Source organism: Diuraphis noxia, unplaced genomic scaffold (genome assembly GCF_037042655.1).
Source record: "Diuraphis noxia isolate RWA-SAM2 unplaced genomic scaffold, SU_Dnox_SAM2 contig0004, whole genome shotgun sequence".
Lineage (NCBI taxonomy): Eukaryota > Metazoa > Arthropoda > Insecta > Hemiptera > Aphididae > Diuraphis > Diuraphis noxia.
Genome location: NW_028301714.1, coordinates 20,780,080 through 20,797,000, shown reverse-complemented (window position 1 = coordinate 20,797,000; position 16,921 = coordinate 20,780,080). Strand labels below are relative to the sequence as shown.

At 32.9% G+C, this 16,921-nt stretch overlaps 1 protein-coding gene across 5 annotated transcripts in view; it reads right to left on the bottom strand.

The window, feature by feature from the left end:
• The window catches only part of LOC107167252 (neurotrimin-like), a 227,858-nt gene that overhangs the window by 45,393 nt on the left and 165,544 nt on the right, over window positions 1–16,921 (bottom strand). For all 5 annotated transcript variants that reach the window (XM_089227447.1, XM_089227446.1, XM_089227445.1 and 2 more), the window contains one exon: window positions 8,851–9,018. In XM_089227447.1, the coding sequence (XP_089083573.1) occupies window positions 8,851–9,018 (168 nt within the window). The remainder of the gene's footprint in view (window positions 1–8,850; window positions 9,019–16,921) is intronic.

Genomic DNA, 16,921 nt, shown 5'->3' with positions numbered 1-16,921 from the left:
CATTACACGGATAAGAGATATGATTACGGATAAACCCGAAGCGCTCCAAGAAATCCGGCAACGCCTATGGGCAACAAGGGACCACTTAAAAGAGTTTCAGAACGTGTCCAACACCCGATTGAAACGCCTTTTATACAAGGTAAAAACAAAAGCCACTCGTGACTACAAGCGCCAACACAAACGCTAAAGGCCAGTGTCTTCGAAAGAATCAAAATTTCAGTTTTTATTTTTATTTTTTTTTTTTGCTTGTCACCCTCAAATTACCAATTTAAAAAAAAAAAAAAAAAAAAAAAAAAAATAAAAAAGGGGACAATGTAATGAGATAAAACGGAGCGATCAAATACGTGGCGCGCTCTAGTTTTACCTATTTACAAACACTCGCAAATGAGTACCGCCGCGGAAAAGCAATTCGGCGACTACGCGCGTCTGCCGCCAGGATATATAGATGGCGCGCATCCGCACGTCATTGTATCGGTGCACACAGGGAAAGCGAGTTTTCGCATCGAACCAAGCATCGGATTAAATCGCCAGTATCATATTCTTTTTCCTGGGAATCTAAACTATAATTTAGATACTTCTGTTTACATTAAATACATGAATAAACCACCGAAAAATGAAAGAAATCAGGTACAAGTTTACATCAAAACTATACGGGACCAGCGTTCCCAGTATAACAGATATACAGGCCGCTGAGCACCATACGATCAACGTTCTCCCCGCTGCGAAGAATAATAATAAGCCGGCCAATAGCAATATTGGCAAGAACGGATATTATTTGTGACTCGAACAACAGCGAAATTTGCCCCAGACTGGAACAAGCCGGCCAATAGCAATATTGACAAGAACGGATGTTCAACCATATAGTCTGACCCGGCAACTCCCTAATACGCCGCAACCGCACGTCGTATACGGTGTCGACCTGCCCGTGCATGCTGAGCGCCACCGTCAGAGTAGAGCAGCCAGTATCCAGTCATACGTCACACCGAAGCCGCCGGATCATTCTATCGCCGTCTGCAGAGTTCCGTTGTCGCCCACAAGCCTACCAGTAACAGTCAATCCTCCGTTGTATCGGAGTGAACGTTCCCAACGCCGTGTGTCAATTTCCGTAGCAGTCAATCCTCCGTTGTATCGGAGTAGACAGACCTACCATTTGTCTTGAGGGAAGACGCCGTCCAAACCGAGCCACCTCAAAACCCGACATAAAAACCGTGAGTCTTTGCACACGCATTCCCCCCCATGTTCTATGTTACCCCTAAATAAATTATTTTTTGTTGTAAACTCGTAAAGAGTATAAATGATTGAAAAGAAATATTGTAAAATCCCAATTATATTTGTATCATAAAAGTTAATGAAAATAAACACGCAAAAAATATAAATACGAAAAATCAAGTGTTGTGTTTTCGTTACATTTGGCGCCCAACTACAGTGCTCGAGTAAGAAAGAACATTTCTACGTCGAACCCACGAGATTAAGAAGGTACTACATCGTGTACATTAAGAAGAAACCTACATCTTTAAAAAAAAAAAAAAATGGCACCTAAGAAGAATATATCAGAAGAAACATTCAATGCATTTAAAAACGAAGTGGAAAGAAACAGTCAATATTTAGTCAACCAATTACTGCAAAAGATCAATCAGCTTGAAGAAAAGTGCAGTAATATGGAAGAAAAATGCAATAATATAGAAGAAGAAAATGCCAGAAAAATAGAAATTATCGAAGAAAACTGGTCAAGAAAGCTAAGTGAACTTGAACGGAAATATGAACGTCAAGAACACCAACCGTCACCACCACCAGCGCATAACTGTGGAACAAATAATAACAATAGTCTACATCACACAGATATTGCACGACCGACATTTTTTGGAAATGGACGGGACATACACCCGCGAGATTTCTTACACCGACTTGAAGAATATTTTGCCATTAAGCAAACGTACGTAGGAGAGAAAATTATTGTTGTGGGAGACTGTTTGAAATCAAACGCGTACAGTTGGTTTTCCACGATACGATTTCAGCTATGTAATTACGAGGATTTCAAAAGAGCTTTTATTGACGAGTTCTGGTCCAGAGAAATACAAATACAGGTATGGAGTCAATGTTTAAACACAAAACACATACCAACGAATACAAATTACCGTGAACATTTCGCCACGTGGGCAACGAAGTTACGACATTTGGAGGTACCACGGTTATCCGAACACGAAATAGTAAAACACATAGCTCGGCACTACCCAGGTTACCTCAGGGCTATATTAGTATCGTTACCAGAGTGTACCATAATTTCAGCCATGAAAGTATTAGGTGAGGAAGGGCAAGGCGATCAACCCACCGAAAACAAAACAAGTCAGCCAAAAACCAACCAAAACGATTCCAATAATCAACAAAGAAATAACAACAATTGGAACAACACACGAAACAGTGGATGGAACAACATGCCGCCACGCAATAATCGCTGGAACAATAACCAAGCACCACGTAACAACGATCGACGTGAGGACGCTCGACCAAATAATCAACCACAAACTGAACGAGTCAACCAAATGATCGCAAATTGTGATGAACAAACCGACGCAAGTACTAGTAGTGAAAATCACGCAATAAATTCACTAAGTACTACAAATGCATCAATAAGTCCATATATAAAATGTGAAATTGAGGGTGAAGAAATGCTATTGTTAGTCGACACCGGAGCCACAATAAGCGTACTTACAAAGGAGGTGATTGATGTAATCACACGAAAAAATCCTAGGATACCACAGCTACCAGTCACGGGGATACAAATTAGTAACGCTGTAGGAAAAAGAATATGCAAAGTGTCCAAGCAAATATTTTGTGAGTGTAAAATAGGGGACATTTACCTACAAACTAACTTCGTCCAAGTGGAAGGCCTCAATGAACAAGGAATACTTGGAGCTGACTTATTAAACAAATATTCAGCGCAGATCAAATTTGATAGACAAACAATACAATTCAGTGTCAATAACGTACCACTTACCATTCCATTCGCCAACCGAGAACCAAAGATAATCAAGGAACATCTTCTCAATGTGGAAATAAGTGAAAATACCGATGACGACCAAATAGTGTTAAGCGATCAAGAAAGTAACACATTTATATCATTACTCAATAGGTATGAACACATTTTCTCGGACAAACCTGGTAAAATCACCGACTTCCAGTGTCAGATACGCGTCAAACCAGGGGACCCTATATATCAACGACCCTATCCGATACCCGTATCAAGAATACCTAGAGTAGACGCAGAAATACAAAGGATGTTAGACCTGCAAATTATAGAAAAATCTACGTCACCATGGTCATCACCAATTGTATGCATAGAAAAGAAAAATGGAGATATTCGACTATGTTTAGATGCTAGAAAAATCAACACCGTCATCATACCCGATAGAGAGTGTCCGACCAACATGGATAACACACTTATCAAATTCCAAGGGATGAAATATTTAAGTTCGATCGACTTAACCGCTGGTTATTGGCAGTGTCCATTGAAAAAGAACTGTAGAGAAATAACTGCATTTTTACACAAAGGCAGGAACTACCAGTTCAAGGTGTTACCTTTTGGACTCATTAATTCAGTAGCAGAGTTTCAAAAAGTGCTAGATCAAGTACTGGGACCAGAGGTGCTACAATTTGCTGCAATATATGTGGACGACATACATATTACCTCGACTAGTTTCGAAGAGCACATGTATCACCTGGAGCAAATATTTAAGAAGTTTGAACAACATAACATCACCATCAACAAAAAGAAATCGCAGTTTTTGAAAAATCAGGTTGTTTTTCTGGGTCACATTATCAGCCAGAAAGGAATAACCATGGATCCAGACAAGATACAGACGATAAAAAACTTTCAACCACCGAAGACAAAAAAGCAAGTACAAGCTTTCATCGGATTCATTAATTTTTATCGAAAGTTTATCAGGGACCTATCACAAGACACGGGACACCTGAGCAAACTAACCAAAAAAGACGCAAGATGGGTATGGGGAGACACACAGCAGCAAGCTTTTGAGAACATAAAACAAAAGTTTCTTGAGGACATAATAATTCAGTTTCCCGATTTTCAACGAGAATTCCATCTTAACACTGATGCTTCAACTACACATATCGGCGCAGAGCTCTACCAAATTACTGACAAAGGGGAACATCAAACTTTAAGTTTCGCAAGCAGAACTCTGAAACCAACAGAACAGAATTATAATACCACGGAGCTTGAACTTCTCGCAATTGTCTTTGCATGCAAGAAATTCCGAAATTATTTACTTGGTCATAAAGTTAAGATATTCACCGACCACCATGCGCTCACCTTTTTAAATACTTGTCAGTTACTTAACGCTCGACTAATTCGATGGGCAACCTATCTACAAGAATTTCAATTAGAAATCATACATATTCCTGGGAAAGAAAACCTCGGTGCCGACACATTAACACGATATCCACAATCACCAACTGATAACCCCGCCACGAGGGAAAAGACCATAGTGATCAACAAAATCTCACTATTAGACTACAGCAATGAGTTAAAAGAACATTTTAAAAATCTAGAAGTATTGCAAAAGGAGGATGAACATATCAAAAAACTCCGAGCACGCGTAACTCAGCGAACCGATCACAACTTACTGATTCATCAGAACTTATTGTTCCGACAGTCACCCAACGGGGAATATCAACTGTTAATTCCCGAAGTATTGATCAAACCTTTGGTCGCAGAAACACATAAAATCTACGGGCAGTGCGGAACCTATAAGACGTTTAAACTGTTGCAGCAAAATCATCAATTTAGAAATATGTACTACAACATCAAACGAATAATTAAAGTGTGTGATATATGTCAAAAAGCAAAAACCAGCAATATAGTGTCTAGGGGACCAACATTAAGTCTTCTCCCTACAAAACCACTAGAAATTGTATCAGTAGACTTAATGGGGCCCTTACCAAGAAGTCAAGGAGGTTGCAAATACATTTTAGCAGTATTGGATGTATTTTCAAAATACATAAAATTGTATCCTCTGAGAAGAGCCACCACGGATACAATTGTTAAACGGTTAGTACAGGAGTACATACCAACGGTTGGACTATTTCAGAAAATCTTGACAGATAATGGAACCCAATTCACCAGTAGCAAGTGGGAGAAGATTATGACGGGATTGAAAGTCAAGATTCTCCACACCACAACCTATCACCCAGAAAGTAATCCGGTAGAACGAGCAAATCGCGAAATTGGTCGTTTGCTACGAACCTACTGCCACCGACAACATACAAACTGGCTCAAGTGGTTAGATAACGTGGCATATTGGATTAACCATACCACGCATACTACCACGGGATACACACCAAATTTTATAATGTTCAAAGAACAGACCAAGCTGTCTTTGACCAAACTAGTAGCGTTTCCTAAAACAGAGGGAGATGACAAACCACCAGACCTGGTACAGATTGTCATCAAACGAACGCAGAAAAAGGCCGAAATAAGAAACACTTATAAAGACAAAGAAAAGAAATTTCCTCAATACAACATAGGGGACCAAGTATTAATCAAAGAGCACCGCTTGTCATCAGCAGAGGACAAAGAAACGCATAAGTTGTTCCTGATATATCATGGGCCATACACCATCCAAAAAATACACAACAACAACACGGTAACGGTTGAGGTTCGAGGAAATTATCAGACCGTCAACTTCAAAAATATAAAAAAGTACTATGAAGATAAGCCAGAAGCAGGCGAGTCTCACAAAAACTGTTAGACAATAATGACACAAAAATAAAAATAAAAAAAAAAAAAAAAAAAAAAAAAAAAAAAAAAAAATGTGTATAATGTAAATGTGTAAATGTATGTCTATGTATATAAAAAACTAAATTGCCTGTGAGAACCATGTATGTAACCAAGAAGACCACTAGGTAAAAAACTCATTTCTAGGACCAGAGCAACATGTTCGTCCAGATCCCATTGGCCAAGCTAAAGAAGAGAGATGCCCTCAACAAGATCGAGGTGACTACCATTGACAATCTGTTGACAACTAATCAGAAGAAGAAGATCGCAATGTTTTACCGGCAAGAAGAGGCCAAGAGAACACAGTATCACTTGGAACCAGCATATGTGATACCTCCGACCGTAATAGCACAGAGACGTCCCTCTGCCACGGAGACCACATGGAATGCATTCTTAAAATGTTGGGAAAAAGTACCCGATCAATCCAAAACTCCAGATGAGATTCAGCAAGTCTCTACCACAACCCCAGAAGCAAATGACACCGAGGAAACTTCCTCCCAACACAGTGAAACAGAGTCAGAAATCATCATTACACGGATAAGAGATATGATTACGGATAAACCCGAAGCGCTCCAAGAAATCCGGCAACGCCTATGGGCAACAAGGGACCACTTAAAAGAGTTTCAGAACGTGTCCAACACCCGATTGAAACGCCTTTTATACAAGGTAAAAACAAAAGCCACTCGTGACTACAAGCGCCAACACAAACGCTAAAGGCCAGTGTCTTCGAAAGAATCAAAATTTCAGTTTTTATTTTTATTTTTTTTTTTTGCTTGTCACCCTCAAATTACCAATTTAAAAAAAAAAAAAAAAAAAAAAAAAAAAATAAAAAAGGGGACAATGTAATGAGATAAAACGGAGCGATCAAATACGTGGCGCGCTCTAGTTTTACCTATTTACAAACACTCGCAAATGAGTACCGCCGCGGAAAAGCAATTCGGCGACTACGCGCGTCTGCCGCCAGGATATATAGATGGCGCGCATCCGCACGTCATTGTATCGGTGCACACAGGGAAAGCGAGTTTTCGCATCGAACCAAGCATCGGATTAAATCGCCAGTATCATATTCTTTTTCCTGGGAATCTAAACTATAATTTAGATACTTCTGTTTACATTAAATACATGAATAAACCACCGAAAAATGAAAGAAATCAGGTACAAGTTTACATCAAAACTATACGGGACCAGCGTTCCCAGTATAACAGATATACAGGCCGCTGAGCACCATACGATCAACGTTCTCCCCGCTGCGAAGAATAATAATAAGCCGGCCAATAGCAATATTGGCAAGAACGGATATTATTTGTGACTCGAACAACAGCGAAATTTGCCCCAGACTGGAACAAGCCGGCCAATAGCAATATTGACAAGAACGGATGTTCAACCATATAGTCTGACCCGGCAACTCCCTAATACGCCGCAACCGCACGTCGTATACGGTGTCGACCTGCCCGTGCATGCTGAGCGCCACCGTCAGAGTAGAGCAGCCAGTATCCAGTCATACGTCACACCGAAGCCGCCGGATCATTCTATCGCCGTCTGCAGAGTTCCGTTGTCGCCCACAAGCCTACCAGTAACAGTCAATCCTCCGTTGTATCGGAGTGAACGTTCCCAACGCCGTGTGTCAATTTCCGTAGCAGTCAATCCTCCGTTGTATCGGAGTAGACAGACCTACCATTTGTCTTGAGGGAAGACGCCGTCCAAACCGAGCCACCTCAAAACCCGACATAAAAACCGTGAGTCTTTGCACACGCATTCCCCCCCATGTTCTATGTTACCCCTAAATAAATTATTTTTTGTTGTAAACTCGTAAAGAGTATAAATGATTGAAAAGAAATATTGTAAAATCCCAATTATATTTGTATCATAAAAGTTAATGAAAATAAACACGCAAAAAATATAAATACGAAAAATCAAGTGTTGTGTTTTCGTTACAATGCATACAAATGTATTTAATTTTGGAGAAGTTTAAGAAAGTATGCTGTAAATAAAAATATAGTTTCATAAAAATAGAAAAACTTATTTATTTCTATCAATGATATTTTGTAACGAATTATAGTGATCTAAAAATATTTTTCAAAAACGTAAGATATCCTGATGTACAAGAGTGTCTGACATTAAATTGGCCACCTCGTAGATTATACTTTATATAATCAAATAGAATTCTAGAGATCGAATGTTAAAGTATTGTGATGTGACAAAAATTATTAAATCATTTTTCTATATTAGCCGAATAATAAAAATAATCTGGCAACATTTTGCAGAGATATAAAAATACAAGTTACAATATTATGTGGTAAAATCAGATTCCTATTATCGAATGAATAACTAAACGAATGGAAGAGGGAATGAATAAAATATTACCTGTTTAGGTACATAACATAACACTATATTTTTCATCTATAATCACACGTCATGTATATACTTTCACTGACGTGGATTTTAAACTGCCCATCCGTCAGATAATATCATTGACAACATTTATATTAATGTAGTTAGAAGAATAGTACAGTTCCTGATAAGTATATTATATCTTACTCTGAATATGTGTTGTAATACATTCGGTAAACATTACGCTCAGGCTTGACGTCAAGTTCAATTATTAATATTATAATATCCATAAAACTAACAGTTTAAATGTTTAAATTCGAAAAATAAATATTTTTAATTTGATATACAGTGTAAAAAAAAACTTTTGTTTTGATCAATTTGTTTTTTTTTATTCATATATTATAGTCACTTAAACAACACGTATAATATAAAAAAAAACAATTTTAGAAAAATTTAAAATAGCCAATTTGTAAATCTAATTTAAAATAAAAATATCGATGGTAGACATAGTTATGTAAGTCGAGTAGTTTATTTTTTAGAATTTTAGGATTTTTGAATATATCAATATTTTATACTTTTTAGTTAGTAGCATGTTATAACTATAGTGTATTTAAAATAAAGAAATATAAAATAAAAAAATATTGATATTATATTCCAAGTACATTTTTTTAGTGTTAGGCTATTTGATCGTCATATTAAAATTATTAAATTACTACGTAATTGCTCACATAATGTTTTTTTTGATTTGTTTTTTATAGCTATCTTATGACCATCCTCTCGCTTCCAAGTAATTCTCGGTGGTGGATTGCCTTTAGCTTTGCACGCCAATGTAGCATTTTCACCTTCCTTTACGGTGATGTCAGATATAGTTTCTTCATCTTTGATGTCCGGTGGAACTATGAAAAAAAAAACTACATTATAATTATGATTATGATTAAGTACATGAATGGAGGAATTATAAAAATCTAAATACTGTTTTTTATGCCAGAGGTAAACATAAAAAGAAATTATATATTCAAATGTTTAGAATAATTGTGTGATATATGAAACAGTTACAAAATTTATAAAAATATAGTCTTGGACTCTTGGCCAGGAACGAACTACCAATCTAGGTGTAAGATCTACGAATAAGAGAGTAGATAGTCCTATCTCTAGTAACACAAATGTGCAATTTTGCCAAATTCTGAATTAGCCAAAATAGCTGTTGGTTGTTATTCGTATTGGTAACCTATTGGCATAGCCCCACACGAAACTGCACGAAAATCTAAAATCTGTATAATATGTAATATTCCAAATAACATATTATATAATGTATTCTGTTTGATTAAATATATATTTAAATGGTAAACATTTGTAAAATCAATCAAAATCTTTAAATATTATAATGATATAAAAATTTACATCGTGGCAAATGGAATGATCATTATATAGAACTCATAACAAATAAATTAAGAACAAAAAAAAAAAAAGACGGTAAGTCGTGGATGTCGTTCTGCTGTACAGCATGTTATAAGTGGGTTACTTTAATGGATGAAATTAAATTTAAATCCAATGATATTATATCATTGTATACGAAAAACGATTCAGAGCGAAGACGGTTTATTTGTCTAGGATATATTATATAGATTAATAAAATTTTTCAAATTTTAGATTTAAAAAGAAAAATTTTTATGAATTTTCTAGCTTAAAATAATTTGCGAATTTTCGTGATTTTTACGTATGTTGTCAAAATTAAAATTTGAATGATTGTAAAAGAAAATTGTGACTATGTATTTCTTTTATTTTTCAACTTCTATTGAAAAAATATGTTAGGAGCCTTGTATTAAATTTTCAAATCTTAGATTTAAAAAGAAAATTTTTTATGAATTTCTAGCTTAAAATAATATGCTTTTTTTTATTTTTACGTATTTGGTCAAAACTTTGAATGCTTATAAAAAAAAAATTGTGACAATGAATTTATTTTATTTTTCAACTGCTATTGTAAAAATATGTTAGGAGACATTTATTACATTTTCAAACTTTCAAACTTCTCTACCCAACAAATACATTTTTATCGATATTGATTTTAAAAAAAAAAACTAATAATGGTCGAAAATTTTATATGCCTATAAATAGTTCAACTTAAGTCAAAATTATTTGAAAATTTCATGGTGGATAGAATTTAATTACACAATCATTCGGTGAAAATTGCATGTATCTATACTCATTTGTTTTAATGTTACATCAAAATCCAAAATCGATTTTGTCGAAAACTGATTGAGCGTGAAATTATCCGCTTTTCCCTTAATATTTAATTTGTTAATCTCGATTATTTAGAAAAAATATTGATCATTTTTAGATTCTGAGCGGAGCGATGAATGTATTGATTTTACCATGATGTGTGTTTTTTTATTTTAGTCTGTCATCACGTTTTAAGGTATTAAAAGTGCTTCGATTTTTGACTTCAGTACCTCGTTCGATCAGAAAGATAATCTAGTTGGTACTTTGTGGGGTCAAAAGTAAAAAATTCTTAATACTTTTCTAAATAATTGAGAAAAACAAACTAAAAATTAAGGGAAAAACGGGAAATTTTACGCACACTCATTTTTCGACAAAATCGATTTTGGTTTTTGATGTAACTTTAAAACAAATGACCATAGATACATGAAATTTTCACCTAATGTTTATATAAGTATATTCTATCCACCGTGCAATTTTCAAAAAATTTCGACTTAAGTTGAACTATTCATAGGCATTTCAAATTTTCGATCATTATTAGTTTTTTTTTAAATTAATATCGATAAAAATTTATTTGTTTGGCAGAAAAGCTTGAAAATTTAATACATGGCTCTTAATATATTGTTACAATAGCAGTTGAAAAATAAAAGAAATTCATAGTTTTTATAAGCATTCAAAGTTTGAATTTTGACAAAATACGTAAAAATCACGAAAATTCACAAATTATTTTAAGCTAGAAATTCATAAAAAATTTTCTTTTTAAATCTAAGATTTAAAAATTTAATACAAGATTCCTTACAAGTTTTTCAATCTTTATCACAAATAAAAATTCCACCGGAAATTCAAATTAAATTTTTATGAGCATTTGAAATTTAAATTTTTACAACATTGGATTTTCACTTTTAGCGATTTCCTTATTTTGGTGTAACTCTAAAACAAATTACCGCAGATACTTGAAATTTTGACTGAATGTTTATATAGGCGTTTTATATATTTGATAAAATTTTCAAAATATTTTTTAATGCCTTAAAACGTGATGACAGACTCAAAAAAAAAAACACACATCATGGTAAAATCAATACATTCATCGCTCCGCTCAGAATGTAATATATGGTTCCAAAAATTCAATCGGTGTATTATTTTACTCGTGAATTTCAAATTAGAATAGTGTAACAAGTATAAATATAATGTATAATGAATCATACAATATAAATATAAAAGAAAACTATAATGGAAAAAAAATAAATCCACTAAAAATATAAAAAAAATTATTCTTAAAAAAATTACTCAAAATGTCACGGAAAATACCGAAATATCGAAAATAAGTTACAGATAAATACTATTTTATAATTTTGTCCTCTTATTTATGTAAAAAACTGTAATTTATAAATTATAAATAATCACACTTTTGAAATTAAACAAATATATATGTGTCTATGTATAAAAAATAAGGTATTTTTAGTTTTGTTTTAAAAAAGTAGTGTAAAAATTAATCGACTTAAAAAAAAAAATTATTGCAGATAGGTCTAATATTTTTTTATATAAAATGTATTTAACATAACTTTTATAAATATCATGTAAAATTTATTTAAAATACGGATGTTATATTAAATTAAATTTAGTATTCATACACAATGTAAGATTGTTTTTACTGTTTTCGTTATTTTTTGACTAACTCAAAGTTATCTATTAAAAATCACTATTACTAAAATCAACTAAATGTATTATACTCAGATATTGGTTGTATGTTGTATGCGTGTACCGTGTAGTATAATATATTTAAATTAGCTTTGAATATTATTAAGATCACAATTTTATAATTTCCCATATTATAGAGCTCTCCATAACAGCCAGGTATGTTAACATATTATACATAACTTTTATAAATTAGTTGGGTTTCATTTTTCTCCTGTTAGACACGCATGTGCAGGATGATGTACACGATTTATAGCTGCGTCACAAAAGGTGCTGGTATGACACAAAAACAAACCTTATACGTAATGAAAAACCATATCAGTTAATTTTAGTTTTATCACGTACGGTAAACAGAAAATTTAAATAACGTCACTCACACAGCATGTGTTTAAACTTCGGGAACTAACGAGTAACTGGAAGCTCGTCTTTCGTGTTTACTCTATACCATAATAACATCTATAATTTAAGCTTAACAGATTATCCGATCTTTATGTATCACTACGTGGTGGGCATCAATAAATACGTAACACCCAAAACCATACCCAAAATTTATTGACACCTTCTTAACCCAAGACATACATATTTTGGATCAACATTTAACCCAACATTTTGATTTTATTATAATTAAACGACAATAAATCTTTGATCCTCTCTCCTAAAATACCAACTAGATTCAATTTTCTACCAGAAATTCTTTTCAAAGTTAAAAATAGAAGCATTTTTACTATACTAATAAGTGATAATAAATATAAAAAACACCCGCAACGAAAAATCAATTCCTTCATTGCTCCTCTCAGTGTTTAACTTTTATCGAATATGTGTATAATATATATATATATGTGTGATCAAAATATATTTTTAGTTTATTTTTAACTTTATACCTAATATACATTGCTTTATGTTTTGTACAATATTAAATGCTGCAATATTTTTAATTAGAAATATGTGATCTATAAATAAATTAGGTAATATAAAATACTGTAGCCTGACTACAGAGAAAAACATGAAAATATTTTATTAATCTTTTAATTATGTAAAATATAAGCACCACTTTTATAAGTTTTATTAAATTTTAAAACTAAGATCGTTGAATATTTTGCTTGAGAAACATGACAAAAAAAGACAATCATAAACTTGGACTGTTATTTCGCCAAAATGGGTTTCGAGTACGTGACAAAAGACCTTTTTAAAAGTAAAAATATTTGTCAGACAATAATTGGCATCGAGCTTTTTTTTTTGCCATACGATTAAAACTGAGACCAAAACTCTACTAAAATCTGGTGTACAAACGAAAAATAACTTAGGAAAAATAACTGTTGTTTCAGTTATAGAGTTGTGTATTATGTTTCGGCTGCTGTTGAAATAAACACGTGTTCATGTAGTTATAATATTATAAATACTAAATATAAGGTGACTTGCCGGTAGTTTGTACATAGAAATCTTAATTTTTTTTATTGCATGTTATATTTTCTAACAGCTCACTTAAGCATAATAAGTAAGTCCTTTGAAAATTGATCATACAGAAAGCACATGTTTTTTATTACATTTTCTCCGAGTCGATATTATGGATTAATAATAAATAATTTTCATCGAAAAAATTAAAAATACGTTTTTATTGCATAACCTTTTTATTATTAAACTGATATCGTTAAAGTTTAATTAAAATACAATTGCTTAAACGTTTTAAATATAATATGACAATGGTTGCTATTCTCGTCACCACTGGTAAGTACAAACTGTGGTAATAATACGAGACTCAAACGATTTATAGGCCAACGATAATACGTATGTTGATTAATATAAAGTTTTTTTTTTTTTTTTTAACATATTTATTTTAATTTGTGCAATCTGTAACAGAAATTTACAATATAAAGTTTAATGAAATTAATTGTCATTATAGTCGTTCGATAAATGGTTTAAGTGCAAAGTCTCTAAGGGAGTGTGACAAATGAGTAAAAATATATCGCAGTGGTTGTTGCTATAAATGCGTGTGGCCACATCAGTCAACTGCATCGTGTATCCTGTCGCATCGATTCCTTCAGTCAAATAGCCCCTAAACGGAGTTGTTTGAATTATGTAAAAATGCAAAAAATTAGAATATGTTTTTAAGAGATTATAGAGATAAATCAAAGCTATTTTAATTAATATGATTTGTTTATAATTAAACAACTGTACATTATTATTAAAAAAAAAAAGAAAACTTAAGAATATAATATTACATTATTTATTACATTTTTAATTTGAAAACTTATATTTATCTTTTTTATTCTAATAATTTATTCTATTATGATATTATAAATATTACTACGCATATATTTTAAAAATTGTTTATCATATTATGTTGTTTATAAGAAAAGTCAGTTAATATTAAAAAAAAATCTTATTAACACTTAAATAAACCAATCTCTGATAAATATTTTTGTAATTTTAAAATTATCATTATTTATAGTATTTACTTTTACAGCTAACATTAATTAAATATAATATAAGGTACGCATATCCTACCTACGCCAGTGCACCAATAATGATCATTAATAATATTCTGGTGTACCTAAATAACAGAATACGCACTAACTTCAAAGCCCATGACATTTTAAGCACCGTTTAACAATGAAGATAAAAATATTATGACAGTCGAAAAAATTTGAAAATATATCGTAAACAGAATTAAAATCGATTGAATTAATTTTTAATAAATAGAGAATTATCCGAAAAGCTTAATGTTTTCAGCAGTTGCTATAAATAATTAAACGTCACATTTTGATTATTATGATAAATCTTATATCGTAGAAAAAAAAGTAACAACAAAACATAAAATAATTCATATGATGTAAGCAGTATCGCAGTACTTTTAAAATTGGATAACCTTTAGGCTATTCACGTGATTTTTCTCTTTTTATTTTGTAAAATATCTTTCTGAGCAAAATTTTTGATTTTATAACCTAACTGATATTATCAGTCTACGTGCACCGCCCGGTTGTCCGTTCGTAACTGATTTACTACTCGCGTTCTGTGTTCATATTCAAACCTCGGGCATGGCGCCCATTATCAAGCCGCCTAATCCTTCTAACACCGCTCACAAACGAACAGCTAGCATTAGCTCTTTCACCTCGGGAAAACATCAAAAACAAATTCTCATCTTTATTGGACTTAGTAGACACCGACAACGATCAATCAGACAACATAGAAATTGATACGCCGGAGGTAAGACAAAAAATACCACCTCTCTATGTTTACGATATCATAGATTATATTCACTTTCGTGACACATTAACACCAATGATAATAGATGAGTTTAGCATAGCCAACAAAAATACTGTCTTGAGACTTAATCTCACATCGGTCGATGACTACCACACTATCACTAAATATTTTACCGAAATTAAAATCAAATATCACACGTATCAATTTCCAGAAAACCGAAACTTATCCATCATAATTAGAAACCTTCCCACATATATACCTGAAGAACAAATCTTTAATGCAATTACAGATTTAAATTTCACTGTTGTCTCAGTAACTCATCTCCAAAATAAACATAAATCGCCCATACCGATTGTAGCGGTACTCTCGAAAAAACGGCAAAAGATATATTTTTGGTAGACCGTCTACTAAACTGTATTATTTCTATCGAAAACCATAAAAATGATTCTAAAATACCTCAATGCCAAAATTGTCAAAGATTCCAGCATACCAAAAACTTCTGTAAGCTTCCACCCAGATGCGTAAAATGTTCGGGAGATTATCACTATTCCACCTGTACAAAAGACTTATCTACCCCCCTACCTGTGTAAATTGTCTAGCGAATCACCCAGCCAATTACCGAAGCTATACAGCTAACTTTAAAAAAATAAATCTCGTCAAACAAAATCAAAAAACTCCACTACCCATAAACAGTCTGATACTGAAGTTAATATATATAGCAACAATCACCCATCCACGTCACGAATTGTTACATCTAATCTCCTCTCTAAGAATAGCACAAACCCACCTGTCTTCAGTAATAACAACAAACAGTCCTATGCTGAGATAACAAAAACAAATACCTACGAACACCAGCAACCACTTCCCTTCCAACCAAATATCCAAAGCGAGCTTCTGCAGTTAGTTACTAATGCCTACCATAAATTCTCTATTACAAGAAATTATAAAAAAAGTCATCGAATATATTCCAACGTTATTAAGTCAAGTAAATGGCAGTAAACTTCAATAATATTCATAATGCAAATTTAGTTATCATAAATTGGAATGCAAATGGACTTAAACAAAATATAAATATTTTTGCTGCATTTTTGAACACCCACAATGTAGATATAGCCTGTATCAGCGAAACGCATTTAATTAATGCAGATAAAATAAAATTTAATGGCTATGTCACTTATCGCAAAGACAGATTAGCAGTTCGACCTTCAGGCGGCGTAGCTATTATAATTAAATCTAAAATAAAACACCATCACACTTTTATACCTGTTCTACAATCACTGGAAGCATTGTCAATTACTATATCTATCAACAATGTAATTACAACTCTAAGTAGCGCATATCAATCACCAAGTTTTAAAATGTACACAAATGATTTCGAAAAAATGCCTTGCAGTTTTCAAAAAGTAATGATTATTGGTGACCTGAACTCCAAACATACTACTTGGAACTACCAAACGACAAACCAAAATGGTCATAAACTACATAAATACCTTTCAAATACTTCAACAATTATCTCTTCATCCGACTCCCCCACTTATTATCCATATGACCAAAATAGAAATCCGGACATACTAGACGTAATTTTATTATAATCAATACCTCTATCAATTCATCAAGAGCATCTATTTGAACTTGACTCAGACCACCTGCCCGTAAAAATTACAATAGGGGGCGCCATAAGTG